The 24632-nt window shown below is 42.7% G+C and overlaps 1 protein-coding gene across 4 annotated transcripts in view; it reads right to left on the bottom strand.

Moving 5' to 3' along the window:
* Window positions 1–24632, bottom strand: part of RALGPS1 (Ral GEF with PH domain and SH3 binding motif 1) — a 123697-nt gene that overhangs the window by 23687 nt on the left and 75378 nt on the right. For all 4 annotated transcript variants that reach the window (XM_087704744.1, XM_087704741.1, XM_087704745.1 and 1 more), the window contains exons 10-12: window positions 16459–16596; window positions 13878–13971; window positions 5372–5439 (exon numbers count right to left, since the gene is read on the bottom strand). In XM_087704744.1, coding sequence (XP_087560870.1) covers window positions 5372–5439; window positions 13878–13971; window positions 16459–16596 — 300 coding nt within the window. The remainder of the gene's footprint in view (window positions 1–5371; window positions 5440–13877; window positions 13972–16458; window positions 16597–24632) is intronic.

The raw sequence follows: 24632 nt of genomic DNA, 5'->3' as shown, positions 1-24632 counted from the left end.
TCCCTGGTCATGTTGATGGGGACTAAACTATGTGATGGGGTGTCACATTGTTTCGCCCCAGAGAACCAGATGTTCTGACCCAAGAAGCAGAGTCTTGGTCCCAGCAAACCCTTTTATTTACATGACTTGTGAATTCCTTCCATTCAGAGTCCGCAAGGTTTAGCAAACAGTCTTTCAGAGGAATATTCATCAACACGAACCTTATCTCGCTTGGAGAGCTGCCAGATAACTAGTTTCCAAATGACAGGGCAAGGCAAAACTTGGCACAGAGTCTCTTATAGTCACAAACAAAACTTTCCACTCTTGAAACGACCGAAGGAACAAATTGTCTCCTGCAAACTCCACTCCCCTTTCGCTCCTCTTTTATGTCCTATGGGAGGGGCCATTCACCGTCTACTTGTGGCCTTACTCCCAAGTCTACCCTGATTTCTGAATTGTTCTTGCCTTCTGGCAGCTCTGCGCATGCACACACTGGGAACAGGCTCCAGATGTTCCTCTGCCTCACTGCTGTCTAGCTCCCTCTATGCCTCTGACGCAGAGTCCTCGCCTGAGCTTCTCTCGGCCCCCAGGACTGGCCCATGTTCCTCCCCAACCTCCTCACTGTCCGGCTCTGCAGCCAACTCTGCTGGCCACTGGCAGGCCACAACACTAGGAAACAAAAGAATCTATTTATGGCTGCAGCCCTTCCTGTACCTTGGGAAAAACGTTAACAGGATACAGAGTCCCTGAGTTGCAAGGGACCTTGGAGGTCTTCTAGTCCAACCTCCAGCTCAAGCAGAAGACCCGATACCATTCTGGACAAATGGTTGTCCCATCTCTTCTTAAAAAGCCTTCTGTGATGGAGCAGTTATTATTATTATCGAAAACGTGCTTATGAATATTCCATTGGCTGCAAAACTGATGCAAATCCTACCATCCAGAATACATTTTGTATCCTCCTCTTACTCCTCCTTTTCTCCTTCCTCCATTCCACAATTCCCACTCCGTTTCCAGCACTGACGACGTTACCAAGTTCGGCAATGAAACGTCTGCAAGGAAACAGCCATGCTCAAAGAACACCAAGGACCCATCAGTGCTCCTCTTCCTCCTCTCCCCCCCCCAAAACCCCATTCCTTTCCAGCACTGATGACACTATAGCAATAGCAATAGCAGTAGACTTATATACCGCTTCATAGGGCTTTCAGCCCTCTCTAAGCGGTTTACAGAGTCAGCATATCGCCCCCACAGTCTGGGTCCTCATTTCACCCACCTCGGAAGGATGGAAGGCTGAGTCAACCCTGAGCCGGTGAGATTTGAACCGCTGAACTGCTGATCTAGCAGTAGCCTGCAGTGCTGCATTTAACCACTGCGCCACCTCGGCTCTACCTGGTTTGGTAATGAAACGCCTGCAAAAAAAAACAACTAAACTCAGAGCACCAGGGACCCATCAGTCCTCCTCCTCCTCTCCACAAACCCCACTCCTTTCCAGCACAGACGAGGAAGAGGAGGAGAACGAGGAGGATGCACTAAATGAATGTAGCACTTGTTTTAAGCTACCTTGAGGTTATGTCACATAGAGATGGGCACCAACGGGCTTGGTTTGATGATCATTTTGGGGATTCACCAAATGTGGGAAACTGGCTGGCATATTCTGTAGAGGTTTGCAATCCCCTACCAAGAATTCCGCTCACAAGACCCGAGGTGACCTCTCCTTTAGGCTAATTTTCATGTGCTTATTTTTCCTCTCCCCAAACATCAACAAGAATTACGCTGATGCGCCGATGCAAGCCTCACCGCTTCAGTTCTTGCGCGATGCCAAGCTGAAATTTAAGTCGATAGTTAGCTGCCTCTCACTCTCTCTCCTAGACCGAAAAGGGGATAAGATCTTAGACAATTTCTGCTCTGGTTTAAATTAGGATGTGAAATATATATTTTTTTTTTCCAGGGGGGGAAAGAAAGCACGATGGAAGTCATGTGTTCCCAAACAACCGTCTCTTGGCTAGAAAATCCACCCTGGGCATTTCTGAGAGCGAGCCCAGATGGCTTCCTTCGTCCCGGGCGACTGAATGGAAAATGTGAGTGGATGAAATAGTTTAAATAAGGTCCACATAGTTCTTCCTCTTCTGGCCTTTCAACTTCGGGGGCTCTAAATGACCTCCAAGGTATCTAACTTCTACCGATCATTAGTGCGCGAAAGGAAATCTCAACCAATTCGGTGCTGCTTGGGGAAAAACAAACATCTTCATTTGGACTGATTTATGGAGCGTTCATTGACAAACCACAGGTTTGCTCCAACGTGGGCCAGGGGGCTGCACAGGAGAGCAAAATCTGCACCTCCATAACCGTCTGGTTTGGCTCTGCAACCCAACAAGGCAGACACGGACTTCAGAGGAGAATCAGAACTGTAGAAAAAACAATGGCTACCATCCTGCCTTCCATGGAGGACCTGTAACACTGCAGGAGTCAAAAAGAGGACCGTGAAAATGTCTACAGGCCCCTTTTTGATGCCACCTTTTTGGCTCCATCATTGGCCACAAACAAATAGCTTCAGGTGTATTCTACTGGTAATATAAACCGAGAGGCATTTCACGAGAAGAGTCCTCCACTCTTCTGCTCACAACAGAATCCCTTACACCACCAGGCTTGATATTTTGGGCTTGGACAAACCAGAATTAAGATCTGACCTAAGCGTAGTACACAAAATTGTCTGCTACAACGTCCTACCTGTCAACGACTTCTTCAGCTTCAACCGCAATAACACACGGGCAAACAATCGATACAAACTTCAAGTAAACCGCTCCAAACTCGATTGCAGAAGATACGACTTCAGCCACAGAGTGGTCAACGCCTGGAATGCTCTACCTGACTCCGTTGTTACTTCCTCACAGACACACACACGTGGTAACCTTAACCTTAAACTGTCCACAGTGGACCTCACCCCATTCCTAAGAGGTGTTTAATTGGCATGCAGAAGGGCAGCAGTGTGCCTTCCGTCCCTGTCCCACTGTCCCCATTTATCTGTATTTACTTCCTTTGTTCATGTTTATGTTCATAGTTATACCTGTTACCTTGTATATGTTTGACAAACAAACAAACAAATAAACCCAACTCCACCAACTGTATCTCCCCCATATTTAGACTATTGATTAACTCAGGGGTAGTCAACCTTTTTATACCTATCTCCCACTTTTGTATCTCTGTTAGTAATAAAAAAATTTAACCGCCCACCGGTTCCACAGTAATGGTGATTTATAAAGTAGGGAAGTAACTTTACCTTATAAAATTTATAAAGCAGAGTAACAGCAAACCCCTACCACCCACCATGAAAGCTGAAACGCCCACTAGTGGGCAGTAGGGACCAGGTTGACTACCACTGGATTAACTTTTGCTCGATGAGATGGATGGAAGAAGCTAACGATGATATCAATGTTGTCATGGCTAAATTTAGACCAGTGGGTCAAGCCAGTGCTGATTTTTCATGGGACAGCTGTCCAGGCGGCTTCCGGAAAAACCATCCCTTGAACATTTGCTGGAATGCCAGTGGCATGGATCGGTTCGTTTTGCATAACCTGGGTAATAGTTTGCACCCCACGCAGACCGGTGAGCGAGAGCACCGACTTTCAAGGCCTCGGATTATGCTTTTTTACCGTATCGGCAGTTAAAAAAGCAGCGAGGCCAGCTTAGTGGCTCGCAGGGTGGAAAATCAGCTGAACAAAGAGGCTCTTGAAGGGATGCCACCCAGAATTATTCCGGCGTGGTCAGTGGTCCAGGGAAGGAGGTAGGCTTGGCTACCGAAACTCACATCGGTGCCAAATGTTTCTGGTTGAGCGTATGTTATTCTGACTGCCCGGAATTTTCAAACCGAGGTGGCTAAGAGCTTGCTGGTTTTCCTCCTCTTTCCTTATCCCCTTTTTCCTGTTGCGTCATTTTAAAGATGATAAGCCCATTGGCAGAAGCTCTGTTTTTCTAACTGTGGATTTGGAAGGTCTTGTTCTTCGTCAAAGAATGCAATTTTAAACATATTGGAATCAGGAAACGTGTTTTTTTCAGAATATATAAATCCATCCATCCATCCATCCATCCATCAAGTGTCTGTCTGTCTGTCTGTCTATCTATCTATAATCTATCTATAATCTATCTATAATCAATCAATCAATCAATCAATCTACCTACCTACCTACTTACCTATGTATCTACAGTAACTATATACAGTAAATATCTATCTACAGTATCCATCCATCCATCCATCCATCTACAGTATCTATCTCTACAGTATCTATCTATCTATCTATCTATCATCTATCTATCTATCTATCTATCTATCTATCTATCTATCTATCTATCTATCTATCTATCTATCTATCATCTATCTATCTATCTCATCTATCAATCAATCTATCAATCAATCAATCTATCATCTATCTATCTATCTATCTATCTATCTATCTATCTATCTATCTATCTATCTATCTATCTATCTATCTATCTCCAGTAACTATATACAGTAACTAACCATCTACAGTATCTATCAATCTCACTCTATCCATCTATCCATCCATCCATCCATCCATCCATCCATCTATCGTAACTATCTACAGTAACTATCTATCTACAGTATCCATCCATCCATCCATCCATCCATCCATCCATCCATCCATCCATCCATCCATCTACACTATATCTATCTATCATCTATCTATCTATCTATCTATCTATCTATCTATCTATCTATCTATCTATCTATCTATCTATCATCTATCTATCTATCTCATCTATCAATCAATCTATCAATCAATCAATCTATCATCTATCTATCTATCTATCTATCTATCTATCTATCTATCTATCTATCTATCTATCTATCTATCTCCAGTAACTATATACAGTAACTAACCATCTACAGTATCTATCAATCTCACTCTATCCATCTATCCATCCATCCATCCATCCATCCATCCATCTATCGTAACTATCTACAGTAACTATCTATCTACAGTATCCATCCATCCATCCATCCATCCATCCATCCATCCATCCATCCATCCATCTACACTATATCTATCTATCATCTATCTATCTATCTATCTATCTATCTATCTATCTATCTATCTATCTATCATCTATCTATCTATCTATCTATCTATCTATCTATCTATCTATCTATCTATCTATCTAAAACTATATCTATCTATCATCTGCCGCTTTCTTGAGGTCTTGTTCTAAACACCAATGGAAGCCGCCCAACCCTCCATCCATCCATGAGGCCAAGCCGACATTATGATGGTTTGGTAGAGAGAAACCAGGATGGCGAATCGCAAAAGAAAAAACCTCAAGGAAGAATGTTTGTTTGTGGAAACTGAACTTCGGAACAGCGCAAACGTTGGAAATTTACCTGCGAGGTCTTCTTTCGATGAGACCAACCGCGGGGAACTGTTTCCTGGCTCGATTCTTAAGGACAATCTGGAAAAACAGAGAAAAATGGCATGAAAAGTCGGCAGCTGGGCTTAAGCAAAGGCGAAATAGGACAGACCTGTTATCTTGCATTATCGGTTACAGGCAGGAAACGTCGCTCAGTCTGGCTGCATTCATGAATTCTTTGGACACAGTAAATTTTTACTGAAGCTATGACAGTTTTATCCCATGAAACTAAACAGAGGTTTCTCAATATCGCGGAGCGCTTATCTTTTCTGGATGTGGCTTTTTACAGAGCTGTTTAACAAGCAGTAAGGCACGCAGTGCTTGGTCCGGTCAGTTTCAGTATTTTAAATGTACAAATTGTCAGTTTCCAAATCCTAAATAGAGGCAGTCTATCTGTATTTATTAGATTTGTTTGATGAACCATCTTGCATTTAATGTGGCATGCAACATTAAATAGCACACACACACACACACACACACACGCTCTCCCGCTCTGTGTCTCTCATTCTTTCTCTCTCTCTTTCTCATTCTCTTTCTTCTCTCTTCCTCTTTCAATCTCTCTTTCTAATTCTTTTCTTTCTCTCTCTCTCTGAAACACACATTTTCTCTGTTCTCTTTCTTTCTTGTTCAATCTCTCTCTCTTCTCTTTCTCTCTTAATCTCTTTCTCTCCTTTTTCTTTCTTTCTCTCTTTCTCACTTTCTCTTTCAATCTCTCTCTCTTTTCTTTCTCTCTCTTTCTCTTTCTCTCTCTCTCAAACACACAAACAAACACACACAGAGTTTTTAAAAAACTTTTTTCCAATCTGTTTGAGGCACACAGTGTAGGATCTTTATGCTGGCTCACATTAATGTTTTTAATCTACAATCTCAAACGATAAATTCCCCCTAACGCTAGCAATTGATTTTTGCCCGATTGCTCTTTGCAGTCCTCTTTTAACCTCATTTGGTTTTGGAATATTTTCTACCCTATCCTGCTCCAGACTGTATAGACTATATATATATACATATATATATATGTTGTATTTGTGCTATATATAGTGTGTGTATATCTTTAAAGTCACAACCCCTGGTAAGCCCCAATTATGGGAGGAAGCTAACTGGTGTGTGTGTATGTATATATCCATGATTTTTCTTCACAGAAAGATTTTGCACATCGGTTCTCTGGCCTCTTAACAGGAACACATTCTTGAATCTCTGGACTGTTTCAAGGTGCAATCTGAAATTTGAGGAATTTACACGTTTTCCTTTAAAACAACAACAAGTATTCAGTGCACACAATCAATTACATATTGGCTGGAGTAGAAGCCACGACAAGAATGCTGAAGCTTTAGATTGTGCCAGATGTTCGTTTTGATTTCTGCTGTAACCTTTTCTGGAGGGGTGGGGAGACCAACAGACTGAACAAAAAAATGTTCATCTTGTTTGAAGGAACTCGCCCCCATAAACGTCCCACTTTGGTTCCACATATTTGATTGCGTCCCATTTTGGCAACTGCGCTGCCAAAATTTAGATCCATAAAAAAGAAAGTCCTATGGAACTTGAAAGCTTTAGGACGTACAGTATTTCACACCCGAATGCTTTAACTGGCTATTTAAAAATAAATATCCTTTGGAGAAAGCTGATTTTCAATTTGACTTGGCTCCACTTGAATTTGGAGAGCTCAGGAAATAGAATATTGTTCCAGACAGCTGCCTTGATGAAGCAGGAGGGCACACGTCAACTCCAGGCACAGAGTTTCTCTGCCTGTGTTTACTTGAAATAAAGCACATCCGCATTTGCTGAGGTTTGGATTGATGAATTCTTATCATTCCTCTCAAGCAGGAAGGCAAGAGAGAGAAAGAAAAGAGAAAAGAGAGAGAGAGAGAAGAGAGGAGAGAAAAGAAAGAAAGAAAGAAAGAAAGAAGAGAGAGAAAAGAGAAAGAAAAAAGAGAGACAAGGAGAGAAAGAAAGGAGAGAGGAGAGAGAAAAGGAGAAAGAGAGAAAGAAGAAAAAAAGACAGAAAAGGGAGAGAGAAAGATAAGGAGTGAAAGAAAGAAGAGGGAGAGAAGAGAGAAAAAGAGAGACAGAAAAGAGAGAGGGGAGAGAGAAAAAGAGACAGAAAAGAGAGAGACAAGGAGAGAAGGAAAGAAAAGAGAGAAGAGAGAAAAAGAGAAAAGAGAGAGGGGGAAGAGAGAAAAAGAGGCAGAAAAGAGAAAGAGAGAGAGAGAGAGAGACAAGGAGAGAAAGAAAGGAGAGAAGAGAGAAAAAGAGAGAACGCGAGGAAAAAGCGAGAGAAAAGAAAAAGGGACAGAGATAGAGACAAGGAGTGAAAGAAAGAACAGAGAGACAAGAGAGAAAAAAGAGGCAGAAAAGAGAAACAGAGACAAGGAGAAAAAGAAAGAAAAGAGAGGGAGGAGAGAAAAGGAGAGAGAGAGAGAAAAGAGAGAAACAGAGAGAAAAAAGAGGGAAGAGAAAGAGAGAAATGGGAGCCTATTTTAAAATCACCTCCCATGTCTGACTTGCTTTTAGAAACCCCTTTTCAAGTTGAATGTTTTTAAACTAGAAGAGGGAAAAATACACACTCTGCACTGAGAGTTCAAGTGGAAAGTGGGTTGGACATTTCAGTCATTTCATTTACCAGCCCGTAATAAATCCTAACGTTCCCGTCTTCCTCACTACGGGCAGTCCTCGTTTTACGACCGCCATCGAGCCCCGCATTTCCATGGCTAAAGCAAGACAGTTGTTCAGTTGTCCCGATTTGACGAACTTTCTTGCCACCGTTGTTAAGCGAATCACTGCAGTTGTTAAATTAGTAATGCGGTCGTTAAGTGAATCCGGCTTCAGAGGGTTCTGAAATCGTGTGACCCTGGGACACTACGACCGTCATAACCCAATTATTCCTCTCTTCCACACACACTTGAGATGATCAGAAAGCATCCTGCTTATTTCAATGCCTAGTGGTTAAGCCGTGAGGCTGGAAACCAGGCGATGGTGAGTTCTAGTCCCATCTTAGGCGTGCATGAAAGACAGCTGGGTGACTTTGGGCCAATCACCAGGAGACGTGAGTTCTAGTGGCACCTTAACAATAAAAGCCAACTGAGTGACTTTGGGCCAATTACCAGGAGATGCTCAGTTCTAGTCCTGCATTAGGCGTCAAAATTGCCTGAGTGATTTTGGGCCAATCACCAGGCGACGGTGAGTTCTAGTCTCCACCTTAGGCACAAAAGACAGATGTGTAACTTTGAGCCAATCACCAGGAGACAGTGAGTTCTAATCCCATTTAGACATGAAAGCCGTCTGGGTGACTCTGGGCCAATCACCAGGCGATGGTGAATTCTAGTACTGCCCTAGGCACAAAGGAAAGCTGGATGACTTTGAGCCAATCACCAGGTGACGGGGAATTCCAGTCCCACCAGGTGACGGGGAATTCCAGTCCCACCAGGTGACGGGGAATTCCAGTCCCGCCTTGGGCATGAAAGCTGCCTGAGTGATTTTGGGCCAATCACCAGGCGACGGTGAGTTCTAGTCCCACCTTAGGCACAAAAGACTGCTGGGTGACTTTGAGCCAATCACCACGAGACAGTGAGTTCTAATCCCATTTAGACAGGAAAGCCGTCTGGGTGACTCTGGGCCAATCACCAGGCGACAGTGAATTCTAGTCCTGCCTTAGGCCTAAAGGACAGCCGGATGACTTTGAGCCAATCACCAGGCGACGGGGAGTTCTAGTCCCACTGTAGACACAAAACCATCTAGGTCATCTCGAACGCACTAAGAAAACTATAACTATAACCATACTTTTTTGGGGGGGGAATAATTGCAACTTTTGCTTGTGGGAAACCTGAAACGAGAGCTGGACTGCTGAGAAAACGATCCGTACGGAGACAGATCCCCACTGTCTGTCGCCAAAGGGAAGCTGTTAAGTTTGGGAAAGGAGTCTTGGGAAGGGGAAAAAAAACAAAAACCGCTGGGAATCGGAAGATGGAAGCAATGGAAAGAAATAAAAGTGGCCGCTCCAAGATCAGCACAATTGCAGAAAAAAAAAAGACAAAAACTGCAATGCTTACATAGGCAGGAGTGGGTGATTGCTTCTGCAGATGGATACTCCGGGGGCAGTTAAATTGGAAACAGAAACCGTAGCTTCTCAAACAGAACGTTTGGTGCAAGAACGAGTCTTAAAAACCAACCAGATTCCTGAAAACAAGGATAAGCCACAAACTCTCTTGCTGAAGCCTCGTCTGCGTAGATCTCACCAGGATACTCATTTCGCGCAGCACAGATAAAGAAGTCAAGAAGGAAAAGGATGGGAACTCATCAAGGAAGGAAGCACTGGAGGTTTTCGAGGAGAGATTGGAGAAAATGAACTTCTGCTGTCTGGCACACATAACAATCGACTCATGCTGGAAAATGGAAGACCAGCTTTTCCAGTTTCTGGCGCTGCCGTACGGACGAAGCCGAGCTGATCGTGTGCACCAGAAACCCAGAAGAGGAATGGGCAATGCTGCACCTACCATGGCTCCGTGTGTCACTTCAAGCACGTGTGCTACAGATTCGCCATTACGGGTCTAGAGACTCCTGCTTGAGCAGGGGGTTGGACTAGAAGACCTCCAAGGTCCATTCCGGCTCTATTCTGATGAAAAACTATGTCCAAGATTAAGAGTTCTCGTTTAATACAGGTAGCTTACAACAGTTCGATTCTACAACAGTTCGACTCTGGCCGTGTTGAAAACTACCTGTAGTTAAAACAAGACATGTGAACAAGAGCCGAGGTGGCGCAGTGGTTAAATGCAGCACTGCAGGCTACTTCAGCTGACTGCAGTTCTGCAGTTCGGCTGTTCAAATCTCACCGGCTCAGGGTTGACTCAGCCTTCCATCCTTCCGAGGTGGGTAAAATGAGGACCCGGATTGTTGTTGGGAGCAATATGCTGACTCTGTAAACCGCTTAGAGAGGGCTGAAAGCCCTATGAAGCGGTATATAAGTCTAACTGCTATTGCTATCTTCCATCTTCCTTTTCCCCTCCTTTCTTTCTGTAAAACCTGTCCCTCCTAAGAGCTACTACGTACGGCTTTCTATCTATCTTGCTTTAAAAAGAAAGAAAGAAAGAAAAATCAGCCCATTTTTCAGATGAAAGGGAAGCCTGCTGGATGACCTCTAGGAAAATACATGTAAACAGTGCTCACTGTTGCTAGCAATTGCCTCCATGGGGTTTAAAATGTGTTTTTGCAAGAGAAGGAGAGTGAGAAAATTACTCATGTTCTGTCTCGTGTCCAAAAATTATGTCATGGCCCTAAATATTTAGAGAACCCCCTTTGTTATGTTATGTTCCACGCAGAACATCCAAGCTAATAAAATAAAAAAAACTACTGTATATATAATCTTAACATCGTGCATGAATGTGGAACTTGGTCCAAGAATTAAATTAAGCAATGTGGCTTCTGGCATTCAGCCATAGAGAGCTCAACACACAAACAAAAAAACCCCAACCTCACAGACTCACACTCACTGCGATGATACACATCTCACTACTGCCTGGCGAACGCTTCCGAGGCCTACCGAGCCTCATCACAACAACCTTGCAAAATTGACGACGGGTGAATTGACAATGCGTGCCACGCACAATATGCATGGTAAGCCAACACAACCGACGGAGTTCTCGCTTCAGCTGGCCCGGCAAAGCCAGTTTGACGGAAAGTTTGTGTCAAACTTCTGGCTTTAAAAGATGGGAGACCCGACAATCTCAAACAAACAAAGAAACAAAGGAGAAGTTAGATTTAAAAATAAATAAATAAAACTAGAAAAATAGGAACTGTGCCCTTAAGAAGGAGAACAGGAGACGGGAAGAGAAAGCAGAATGAATTCTGTCTATTTTGCATCTCATAGATAAGAGTTGTCTGTCTGCCTGTCTGTCTCTCTCTCTCAATCATCTCTCTTCACTCTCTCCTCTCCATGTATCTATCATCTATCTCTCTAGCCTCGCTTTCTCTCTATTCTTTCTCTATTTTCTCTCTAACTCTGTCCCTAACATCCATCCATCCATCTCTATCTATCTATCATCCATTCATATCTATCCATCCATCCGTCTATCATCTATCATCCATTCATATCTATCTATCTATCTATCTATCTATCTATCTATCTATCTATCTATCTATCTATCTATCATCCATCCATCCATCCATCCATCCATCTATATATCATCCATTAATATCTATCCATCCATTATCTATCTATCATCCATCCATATCTATCTATCTATCTATCTATCTATCTATCTATCTATCTATCTATCTATCTATCTATCTATCTATCTATCTATCTATCTATCTATCATCTATCCATATCTATCCATCCATCCATCATCTATCTATCATCCATCCATATCTATCTATCTATCTATCTATCTATCTATCTATCTATCTATCTATCTATCTATCTATCTATCTATCTATCTAATCTATCTATCTATCTATCATCTATCTATCTATCTATCTATCTATCTATCTATCTATCTATCTATCTATCTATCTATCTATCTATCTATCTATCATTTATCTACCTACCTACCTACCTACCTACCTACCTACCTACCTACCTACCTACCTACATACCCACCCACCCACCCACCCACCTATCTATCCATCCATCCCCATGACCCCGTGGCACTGTGACTGTCATAAATACGAGACAGTTGCCAAGGGTCTGAATTTCGGTGACGTTGACCATGGGGATGTTTCAAAAGTCATAACTGTGGAAAATGACCACAAGTCAAGTTTTTTCCAGAGCTGTCACTAAACAAGCTAAGAAAACTAAGATCATGGCATCCGGCCCTCTCAATGCCTGGCAAATAGGTGGGGAAGAAATGGAGATTTTATTTTCCTGGGCTCCAAGATCACCGCAGATGGGGACTGCAGCCAAGAAATTAGAAGACACTTGCTCCTGGGGAGGAAAGCAAAAGCGATGGCAAATCTAGACAGCATCCTAAAAAGCAGACACAACAAAAGTGTGTGTAGTCAAGGCTGTGGTTTTTCCAGTTGCAATGGATGGCTGTGAAGGTTGGACCATAAGGAAGGCTGAGCACCAAAGAATGGAGGCCTTTGAACTCTGGTGCTGGAGAAGACTCCTGCATTGAGTCCCTTGGACTGCAAGGCCATCCAACCGGTCAGTCCTAGAGGAGATCAACCCTGACTGCTCTTTAGAAGGCCAGATCCTGAAGAGGAAACTCAAAGAATTTGGCCACCTAAGGAGAAGGAAGAAGGACTCCCTGGAGAAGAGCCTCATGCTGGGAACGATGGAGGGCAAAAGAAGAAGGGGACGGCAGAGAATGAAGTGGCAGGATGGAGTCACCAAAGCAGCCGGCGTGAGCTTCAATGGACTCCAGAGGATGGTAGAGGACAGGAAGGCCTGGAGGAAAGTTGTCCATGGGGTCACAATGGGTTGGACATGACTTCGCAACTAACAACCCCCTATATTTTGAAACCCTGTGCACCAAGGGATTTCTGGGCTGGGAGATTCCCAAGAGAAATGTCTTTCTTCCCAAGTGTTTGGTGCCACCGCTTCCTTTCCAAAGCGACGGGAATTTTACCACCATTGGGAAAGTGTGTCATGTTCATCCATGCCTCATCCACCGCCCACTCATAAAGCAATCCAGATTTTTTTTTGCTGTGGTGGTTTTTGGGGGGTTCGCTTAATGAAGATCAGCTTACAAATGGTGCAACAGGATGAATCACTTACGAGACCATATGTGATGACTACAGAAAATTCAACGGCCGATTGTCGGCCTAGTCTAGCTGTCTCATTGACGGAGTTTCTTTCCCAAAGCCAAGTTTTTATTTCGAGCCTGTAGAAACAATCGCTTACTTGGGAAGAAACAGTTTTATTTCGGAAACAGAATAGAATAACAGAGCTGGAAGGGACCTTGGAGGTCTTCTAGTCCAACCCCTTGCTTAGGCAGGAGACCCTACACCACTTCAGACAAATGGTTATCCAACATCTCCTTAAAAATGTCCAGTGTTGGGGCATTTGCAGCTTCTGGAGGCAAGTTGTTCCACTGATTAATTGTTCTCTCAGGAAATTCCTCCTTAGTTCTAGGTTGCTTCTCTCCTTGATTAATTTCCACCCGTTGCTTCTTGTCCTGCCTTCTGATGCTTTGAAGAATAGCTTGACTCCCTCTTCTTTGGGGCAGCCCCTGAGATATCGAAACCCTGCTATCATGTCTCTCCTAGTCCTTCTTTTCATTAAACTAGACTTATCCAGTTCCTGCAACCGTTTTTCATATGTTTTAGCTCAATGAAATTGGGCTTCCATCTGAAATTTCACTTAGATTACTGATACTATTTTTTTAAAAAAATCTTTTAGTTTCCTTGCCAGAGATAATTTTTTAAAAATTTATCTTGAAGGGCAGGAAAAAAAATGTTTTTTTTCTCACCCTTCAAGTAGATTAGGCTAGACTCTCCCGCCCCCGCCCTCCCGTGGAGTCAGCAGAAGTGAAGCAATTATTACTTACTTGTAGTTGTCATCTTCCACAAATTTCTGGAGCTCTTCAATATACCGGACGGACTTCAAGTATTTTTGAACGTGGGGTAACATTAGAAGGTGATCTGCGATGCCAAAAAAAGAAAAAAAGTGGAGGGGGGGGGGGAATGTATTTAGATCTCAAAACTGTTATGAAGGAAAGGAGTTTGTGGCAGTAACAGGCTGAAACTCCTCCTACTATCTATTCTGAACGACAACCCAAAATTCTCCATCAAGACTAAGAATTTCACTGAGAACCATAAAGTAGTCCTCGATTTACGACTATAACTGCCCAGATAGTTGGGAGCCTTATGCTGACTCTGTAAACTGCTTAGAGAGGTAAAACATTGTGAAGTGGTATATAAGTCTATTTTCTTTTCCTTTCTTTTTTCTTTTCTTTTCTTTTCTGCTCTACTCTACTCTACCCTACCCTATTATTCCATTCCATTTCTAATTCTAATTTACTGTACAATAGCCTACCCTATTTTACTCTACTCTACTCTACCCTACTCTACCCTATTATTCCATTCCATTTCTAATTCTAATCTACTGTACTCTATCCTACCCTATTTTACTCTACTCTACTCTACTCTACTCTACCCTACCCTATTATTCCATTCCATTTCTAATTCTAATTCTAATTTACTGTACTCTATCCTACCCTATTTTACTCTACTCTACTCTACCCTACTCTACTCTATTATTCCATTCCATTTCTAATTCTAATCTACTGTATTCCATCCTACCCTATTTTACTCTACTCTACTCTACCCTATTATTCCATTCCATTTCTAATTCTAATCTACTGTACTCTATCCTACCCTATTTTACTCTACTCTACTCTACTCTACTCTACTCTACCCTACTCTATTATTCCATTCCATTCCATTCCATTCCTAATTCTAATCTACTGTACCCTAGCCTACCCTATTTTACTCTACTCTACTCTACCCTACTCTATTATTGCATTCCATTCCATTTCTAATTCTAATCTACTGTACCCTAGCCTACCCTATTTTACTCTACTCTACTCTACCCTACTCTATTATTGCATTCCATTCCTAATTCTAATTCTAATCTACTGTACTCTAGCCTACCCTATTTTACTCTACTCTACTCTACCCTACTCTATTATTCCATTCCATTTCTAATTCTAATCTACTGTACTCTAGCCTACCCTATTTTACTCTACTCTACCCTACTCTATTATTGCATTCCATTCCTAATTCTAATTCTAATCTACTGTACTCTATCCTACCCTATTTTACTCTACTCTACCCTACTCTATTATTCCATTCCATTCCATTTCTAATTCTAATCTACTGTACCCTAGCCTACCCTATTTTACTCTACTCTACTCTACCCTACTCTATTATTGCATTCCATTCCTAATTCTAATTCTAATCTACTGTACTCTAGCCTACCCTATTTTACTCTACTCTACTCTACTCTACCCTACTCTATTATTCCATTCCATTTCTAATTCTAATCTACTGTACCCTAGCCTACCCTATTTTACTCTACTCTACTCTACCCTACTCTTATTATTGCATTCCATTCCTAATTCTAATTCTAATCTACTGTACTCTATCCTACCCTATTTTACTCTACTCTACTCTACTCTATTATTCCATTCCATTCCATTTCTAATTCTAATCTACTGTACTCTATCCTACCCTATTTTACTCTACTCTACTCTACTCTACTCTACTCTACTCTACTCTACTCTACCCTACTCTATTATTCCATTCCATTCCATTTCTAATTCTAATCTACTGTACCCTAGCCTACCCTATTTTACTCTACTCTACTCTACCCTACTCTATTATTGCATTCCATTCCTAATTCTAATTCTAATCTATTGTACTCTAGCCTACCCTATTTTACTCTACACTACTCTGCTCTGCTCTGCTCTACACTACACTACACTACACTACAGGACACTACACTCTACTCTACTCTACTGCCATGGTGGCGCACTGGTTAGAATGCAGTAAAGGTTGTCCTCGCACATATGTACTAGTCGTTCCCGACTCTAGGGGGCGATGCTCATCTCTGTTTCTAAGCCGAAGAGCTAGCGCTGTCCGAAGACGTCTCCGTGGTCACATGGCCAGCATGACTCAACGCCGAAGGCGCACGGAACAGTGCAACGGGGAAAAGTAAAAACAACGCACAGCTTAGATCAGCCTATCACACAGGAGGAAATGAATGGGACCTCTTAAAATTGGAACAGAAGCCAAAGGGCTGCAACAGCCGATGGAGTGGATAAAGTTACCACCAAGTTTATACAGCTGATGAAGTTACAACCAATATCGGCAACGGAATTTATCCATAAAACGAAAAGGAAAACATCTACCCTTCACCGCTGATCCACATACGGACATCTGCAAACCTAGTCATCGAGACAATAAAATCTAATTGTCTAGAACTAAATAATATATACAAGATGGTAGAAACCAAATTGACTGAGCAGCACAGCAGGAAATAACCCAAGGCCAGCTTTCACACAAGGGAGACATCTGACACCAATTGACTGAGCTGGTTAACGCGGACGAGGAAGCAAATTTACCAACCGTAGCTACAAGAGACTTGCAAATCAGCAATTATTCGGAGAATGTTGTTCATCTGATTAGATCTTTGTTCATTCTCCATGATGCTGCCGGAAGCTGGGTAGGCTGAATCAATGTAGATTAAGTCCAAGAGATAAATCCCTAAAATTAAAGAGAGAGAGAGAGATTAGATCACATTTAGTCGACATAGTTGCAACCGACTTAACAGAATTAAACATAGTTGGAAAGGACCTTGGAGGTCTTCTAATTCAACCTCCTGCTCAGGCAGGAAACTCTACACCATTTCAGACAAATGGCTGTCCAGTTTCTTCTTCAAAACCTCCAGTGATGGAGCATCCACAACTTCCGAAGGCAACTTCTGTTCCCCTGATTGATTGTTCTCACTGTCAGGAAATTTCTCCTTAGTTTCAGGTTGCTTCTCTCCTTGATGAGTTTCCATCCGTTGCTTCTTGTCCTGCCTTCAGATGCTTCAGAGAATAGCTTGACTCCCTCTTCTTTGGGGCAACCCCTGAGATATTGGAAGACTGCCATCATGTCACCTCCCAAATCCTTCTTTTCACTGGACTAGACTAGGCAAACCTGTTTTAACCTCCAGCCTTCATTATCTGTCTGTCTGTCTGTCTGTCTGTCTGTCTCTACAGTATCTATCTATCTATCTATCTATCTATCTATCTATCTATCTATCTATCTATCTATCTATCTATCTATCTATCTACCTACCTACCTACCTACCTACCTACCTACCTACCTATCTATCATCTATCTACCTACCTACTTACCTACCTACCTACCTACCTACCTATCTCTATTATATCTTACCTATCTCTATTATTCTCTCTCTCTCTCTCTCCCTCCCTCCCTCCCTCTCCCTCTCATCTATCTATCTATCATCTATCTATCTATCTATCATCTATCTATCTATCTATCTATCTATCTATCTATCTATCTATCTATCTATCTATCATCTATCTATCTATCTATCTATCTATCTATCTATCTATCTATCTATCATCTATCTACCTACCTACTTACCTACCTACCTACCTACCTACCTACCTACCTACCTACCTATCTCTATTATATCTTACCTATCTCTATTATTCTCTCTCTCTCCCTCCCTCCCTCCCTCCCTCTCCCTCTCATCTATCTATCTATCTATCTATCTATCTATCTATCTATCTATCTATCTATCTATCTATCATCTATCTATCTATCTATCATCTATCTACCTACCTACTTACCTACCTACCTACCTACCTACCTATCTCTATTATATCTTACCTATCTCTATTATTCTCTCTCTCTCTCCCTCCCTCCCTCCCTCCCCCTCTCCCTCTCATCTATCTATCTATCTATCTATCTATCTATCTATCTATCTATCTATCTATCTATCTATCTATCTATCTATCTATCATCTATCTATCTATGCATGTGTGTGTGTGTGTATGTTCCAGCATAACTCTGGAACACCTCGAGCAATTTCAACCATACTTGGTATACAGATGACTGACTCTCTGGAAACAAATACTGTGGGGGTAAGACACCCCTAATACCCCTCAGGGTGTGTGTTCTGTTAAGATGCAGCCTGTTGTGCCTTCAAATGGCTTCTACTGTACAGCACAGTGGAGTTGCCATGGTTAACGGCTTCACAGTACTCCATAAGGGAGCTCCCTCTGTTAAGGGGGAAAATCCAACCTTAGAAATTACATTTGGTCCGGACATTTCCCCCTCCCTATAAATAAATACCCAGGCAACATCGGGTTATCGGCTAGTAGTTGACAAAATGATAACAAATGTGCAAAAGGGCTGCTGTAAACCGAGGGCTCTTTTGTGTTAAGCATTTGTCTTTGAAACCGACGTCGTTCCTGAAGAAACCTAATCTGAGCACGAACCATTTGGGAATGAGAGAATTGGTATCCAATCCTGGAGGCAGCTGTTGTTAAAAGGAAAGTTGCCGAAGATGCAACCGCCCACCCGCCTCAACAGATGAAACCACAGCTGCTAAACAGCTGATACTGATGGTCTTGCTACTTAATGTATTATTAGGAACATTCCGGAAACCTTAGCAGATTCACAAAACCTTAGGCTAAACCATCTGCATTTGGGGACGTCAATCAAGGGAAGCTTTGGGGTCTTCGATTCAACACTCGCTCGAGTTACCATATTTTTTGGAGTGTAAGACACACTTTTTCTCCCCCATAAAAGAGGGTGAAAATTTGGGTGTGTCGTAGACACCAATTGTAGTCCTGCCCACTTGCTGGCCGATACCTTTGGCCTCTGCCTCCCAGCAATATGCCTCCTTGCAGCCAACAGCCTGTTTCAGTTTCAGCTTCAGCACAGCCGAAGACAAAAACGATTCCCTACCAATAGAGTATTCTTAGGTAATCTTTAACGCAACCAATTTTGGTTCTGTATCTATAGCCTTATTTGTCACTTGAGAAACCTATATGCGGGTCAAGAAGCAACAGTGAGAACTGGACACGGAACCACTGATTGGTACAAAGTTGGGAAAGGAATCCGGCAAGGCTGTATACTGTCACCTTAACTAATATGCAGAGGAATCAATTAAGATTGAAGGGAGAAATATCAACAACCTCAGATATGCAGATGATGCCACTCTAATGGCAGAGAGTTAAGAGGAACTAAAGAGCCTCTTGATGTGGGTGAAGGAGGAGAGTGCAAAAGTTAGTTTGAAACTCAACATTAAGACAACTAAGATCACGGCATCCGGCCCTCTCAATTCCTGGCAAATAGAAGAGGAAGAAATGGAGAGAGTGGCAGATTTTACTTTCCTGGCCTCCAAGATCACCACAGATGGGGACGGCAGCCAAAAAATTAAAAGAGGCTTGCTCCTGGGGAGGAAAGCGATGGCAAATCTAGACAGCATCCTAAAAGGCAGAGACATCACCCTGCCAACAAAAGCGTGTCTAGTCAAGGCTACGGTTTCCCCAGTTGCAAAGGATGGCTGTGAAGGTTGGACCATAAGGAAGGCTGAGCGCCAAAGCATGGAGGCCTTTGAACTCTGGTGCTGGAGAAGACTCCAGTATTGAGTCCCTTGGACTGCAAGGCCATCCAACCGGTCAGTCCTAGAGGAGATCAACCCTGACTGCTCTTTAGAAGGCCAGATCCTGGAGAGGAAACTCAAAGACTTTGGCCACCTGATGAGAAGGAAGGACTCCCTGGAGAAGAGCCTCAAGCTGGGAACGATGGAGGGCAAAAGAAGAAGGGGACGACGGAGAAGGAGGTGGCTGGATGGAGTCACCGAAGCAGCCGGCATGAACTTCAATGGACTCCAGAGGATGGTAGAGGACAGGAAGGCCTGGAGCAACGTCCGTGGGGTCACGATGGGTCGGACACAACTTCGCAACTAACTAAATCTATAGCCTCAAAGGAGGTAATCACAAATAGCAAATGGGAAGATAAAATCCATAAATAAAAACCAGTTTTGTTTCCTTCCTCTACTTGAATCGCATTCTGCCTGTCACTATGCAGTACAATTTTAATTCTTTGGCAAAGTTTCTCCATTCAGAGAAGTGGTTTTCCTCTACTCTCCGTGTGCTTTTGCATCCGTAAAATTGCCTCTCATGCTAAAGCTGTTCTTGCTATTCTGAGAAAATCTTCGGTCCTGTTGGGGTTTTTAATGTATTTTATTTTTTATTTTATTTTTGGACTCCTTTCCCTTGGCTGGGCATTGTGCTTTTGCCAAACTGGAATGGTGCCCTCTTCATACAAAAGGGATGAAAGGAACAGCTCTTTCGGAACCTGGCTGGCATGCCTTATTTTTAAGCCGTTCATAATTAAGGCTTCTATTCTCTCGAACGGGGTGGGTGGGTGGGTGGCACAGAACGGCATTCCTTGGGAATGCAGCGAGCAAAATTTCCTACAAAGGGAAAAAGGGAGGGTGAGGAACACCCACATTTTCACCCTCCCCCTCAAAGCTTGTCGCTGAGGTGTGAGAGTAATAGAGTGGCAGATTTGGAAGGGGACCTTGGAGGTCTTCTAGTCCAACCCCCTGCTTAGGCAGCGAGACCCCATACTATTTCAGAGAAACGGCTGTCCAATCTCTTCAAAACTTCCAGTGTTGGAGCATGTACAACTTCTGGAGGCAAGTCGTTCCGCTGGTTAATTGTTCTCAACTGTCAAGAAATTTCTCCTTAGTTCTAGGTTGCTTCTCTCCTTGATTAGTTTCCACCCGTTGCTTCTTGTCCTGCCTTCGGGTGCTTTGGCAAATAGGCTTCCCAAGAGCATTGGGAATGAGCACTGCTCGTTTTTTTTAGATACTCCTCCTGATACACATACATTTTTTTTATTACTGCTGTGAAGTGGCATTGTGGCTTTGATAGGAAACGCCCAGATTTACATAGCTCCATGGTTTACTGGCTGATCTTGACCGAGCCCCTTTTTTTCCACAATCTCGTACATTTTTGTAGCCCACATCACCATCTTTTTAATAGGGGGGTTGGTGGTCCTTTCCACTGGCTACGATTCCAGGCTGAAACCACACGGATGTCAAAATGCTGAGAAGCTTTCATTAGCCTTCCCGAGCTGAACCAATTAACTGCAGTTCATCTCCAGCAGAAATGCTGAGTTTGTATCTTCATCGCTTTGCCATAAAGGGAGGTTCCACTCACCTCCTTAATCCGAGGCTGCCCGCCTAACACGGTTAAAATGTCGACAGACAGAAACGGCAGTTGTGGCCAGTGGCCAGCGGCCAGTGGAGCTGGAAGCAGATTCGGACAGTGAAGAGGTTGGGGAGGAAGATGGGCCAGTCCTGGAGTCTGGGGAAGGCTATGATGAGGGCTCTGCGTTGGAGGCAGAGAGAGGGCCAGTTATCAGCTGCCTTCGGAGTCAGACATCAGTGAGGCAGAGGAACAGCTGGAGCCTGTTCCCAGTGTGCACATGCGCAGAGTGGCCAGAGGAAGGGAACAGCTAAAGAACAGGGGTTGACTTGGGAGCAAGGCCACAGGTGGATGGTGAATGGCCCCTCCCAGAGGAAATAAAAGAAGAGCGACAGGGGAGTGGAGTTTGCAAGAGACCATTAGTTCGCTTCATTGATTCCTGACTCTCCAAGTTCTGCAGAGATCGGCCTGACAGCTCTCCAAGCCAGATAAGGTCTGTGACCGTATATCCTCCCGTGAAAGACTTTGCTGGAGGTGAAGGAGCAGAATTCACAGTCAATTAATAAAAGTGATTTTTGTCAGGACCAGGAGTTGGCTTCATGCTCTCGGGAAGCCTCGGTTAGGACAAAGGCTTCAAACGGGGGATGCAATTTAAAGATCGCAACAAGGCGGGCCAAATTTCCTTTTAAACACCCAAACTGCAAGACACACTTTCAGGAACATTGGGAAAAATTAACCAGGGGAATGGCCTCCCTCCAGAAATTGGGGGTGTTCCATCACTGAAGATTTTTAAGAAGAGACTGGAGAGACATTTGTTGGGAACGGTAGAGGGTCTCCTGCTTGAGCAGGGGGTTGGACTAGAAGACCTCCAAGGTCCCTTCCAGCCCTATGACTCTATGTTCCACTTTAGTTTAGTCTAACAAAGAAAAGGACCAGGGGTGACATGATAGCAGTCTTCCAATATCTCAAGGGCGGCCACAACAAAGAGGGAGTCAAACTATTCTCCAAAGCCCCTGAGGGCAGGACAAGAAGTAATGGGTGGAAACTAATCAAGGAGAGAAGCAACTTAGAACTAAGGAGACATTTCCTGACAGTGAGAACAATCAATCGGTGGAACGAAGTTGTGGCTTCTCCATCATCGGAGCTTTTTAAAGCAGGGACTGGACAGCCATTCATCTGACATTTTACAGGATTTTCTGCTTGAGCAGGGGGGTTGGGGTTGGGCTGGAAGACCTCCAAGGCCCCTTCTAACTCGGTTCCTCTGATAACTTTCCAGGGTTTGCCACTGGAATATCTGTCCCGCGGGGGGGATTGATGAAACCGAGCGTGTTTATACTGCAAACAGGGGATGTTTTGAGAAGGAGCCTGTGTCGTATCAACACAAAGGCAGAATTGCTTGACGTGGAGCGTTGGCCAAAGCCAGAACCGAGCCTGCTGGCGGTGCCAAAGAAAGCATGGCAAAGTTGATTCCTAAAACTCCTGGCTCTTGAACATGCTACCGTGCGGAGGACAGGCAATATTTTTTTGAGGGGTGGAGGGAGAGAACTCTCTTAAGTAGAAAAAGTCTTTGGGATCCTTTCCAGAAAATGAGCTCATGGGCAGCTGTCTCCCCAGTCGGAAATATTTTCCACCTAGACAAGTCCTATTTCATGATGGCTCGAGAGAAACAATAAACTGGCCGATACGTGGGCAGCCACGCGGTTTTCATCAGTGAGTGAGATTTTTTTTTTTTGCTGGGGGGGGGGGGCGCCTCGGAAGGCTTCGACCCTCTGCAATTCCTTGGCTTCCTTCTTAAGAAGGAAATTGTTCTAGCTTCCATTTGTCCCCTTATCCCCTTCCAAAGCAACCTATATTCTTGAGTAGGTTCAGTCCCTTTTGCCTTCCACCAACGCTGATTTTGTAAAATTGTTTGCTTTGATCATCCCAAGTGGAAATTTTATTCCCACTGTATAATTTATCACTTGTTGCCATACTCCAAATTTCATGATACCACTCGTTTCTTTGAATATCCAGATTTCGTCCCCCAATATTTAGCCATTTAGCACTAGAAGTAAAATCAAACTCCAGGACCAACCAACTGAAACACTCTGCGGTAATGGGACATATTTTACACAATTTTTTTGTGTACAGTTGGCACTGCTAATACTAACTCCTGTAGAGTGGAATGGAATGGAGTGGAGTGGAGTGGAATGGAATAGAATAGAATAGAATAGAATAGAATAATTTTTATTGGCCAACGGTGATTGGACACACAAGGAATTTGTCTTTGGTACAGAAGTGTACATGCAAAAGAACAGAGTAATATTAATCATCATAATGATAGCATTATTATTAAGAGAAGGTAGTAATATATCACAGTATTATATTAGCAGTGATCTCTCTCTCTCTTTCTATCTATCTATCTATCTATCTATCTATCTATCTATCTATCTATTCTATCTATCATCTATCTATCTATTCTATCTATGTATCTATCATCTATCTATCATCCATCTATCATCCATCTATCATCCATCTATCATCCATCTATCATCCATCTATCATCCATCTATCATCCATCTATCTATCTATCTATCTATCTATCTATCTATCTATCTATCTATCTATCTATCTATCTATCATCTATCTATCATCTATCTATCTATCTATCTATCTATCATCTATCTATCTATCATCTATCTATCTATCTATCTATCTATCTATCTATCTATCATCTATCTATCTATCTATCTATCTATCTATCTATCTATCTATCTATCATCTATCTATCTATCTATCATCTATCTATCTATCTATCATCTATCTATCATCTATCTATCTATCTATCTATCTATCTATCTATCTATCTATCTATCTATCATCTATCTATCTATCATCTATCTATCTATCATCTATTCTATCTATCTATCTATCTATCTATCTATCATCTATCTATCTATCATCTATTCTATCTATCTATCTATCTATCTATCTATCATCTATCTATCTATCTATCATCTATCTATCTATCTATCTATCTATCTATCTATCTATCTATCTATCTATCTATCTATCTATCTATCTACCTACCTACCTACCTACCTACCTACCTACCTACCTACCTACCTACCTACCTACATTACCACCCTTTTGAGTTTACAAATTTAGCACAACCAGGACGATTTAAATTGGGGTGAGTCAAAGACCCATTCTTCGTAACCTCAATATCCCTTCCAATGGTTGTGTATCTCTTACTGCTAAATAGGGCCTGTTTTTTTTATTTTTAAAAAAATCTACATTTTTTCCACCCCACCCTTAAGACTCCCATCAGCCTGAAGCAACATTCATCCGCGGCACAATTTAATTTTTTTTTTCCCCATCCCAAAAAGGTTTGGGAAAATTAATACGCTTCTTAGTCACTACTGTAATCCGTGCGTACTTGCAATTAGACAATGCCGAAAGAATGCTTCGTATAAACAAAAAGCTGAAATTAGTTCTCGAAGTTTAATCTGCACATCGGTGACTTATGTTTACCTCATTTGTTTAGCTGGGATCTTGCTCCAAAACAGCTGCAGGAAC

This window comes from Thamnophis sirtalis, unplaced genomic scaffold (genome assembly GCF_051295495.1).
Source record: "Thamnophis sirtalis isolate CommonGarterSnake01/CBP01778 unplaced genomic scaffold, rThaSir2_p1.2 scaffold_2, whole genome shotgun sequence".
NCBI lineage: Eukaryota > Metazoa > Chordata > Lepidosauria > Squamata > Natricidae > Thamnophis > Thamnophis sirtalis.
The sequence above is the reverse complement of the archived record's forward strand: the minus strand, read 5'-3'. Positions and strand labels throughout refer to the sequence as shown.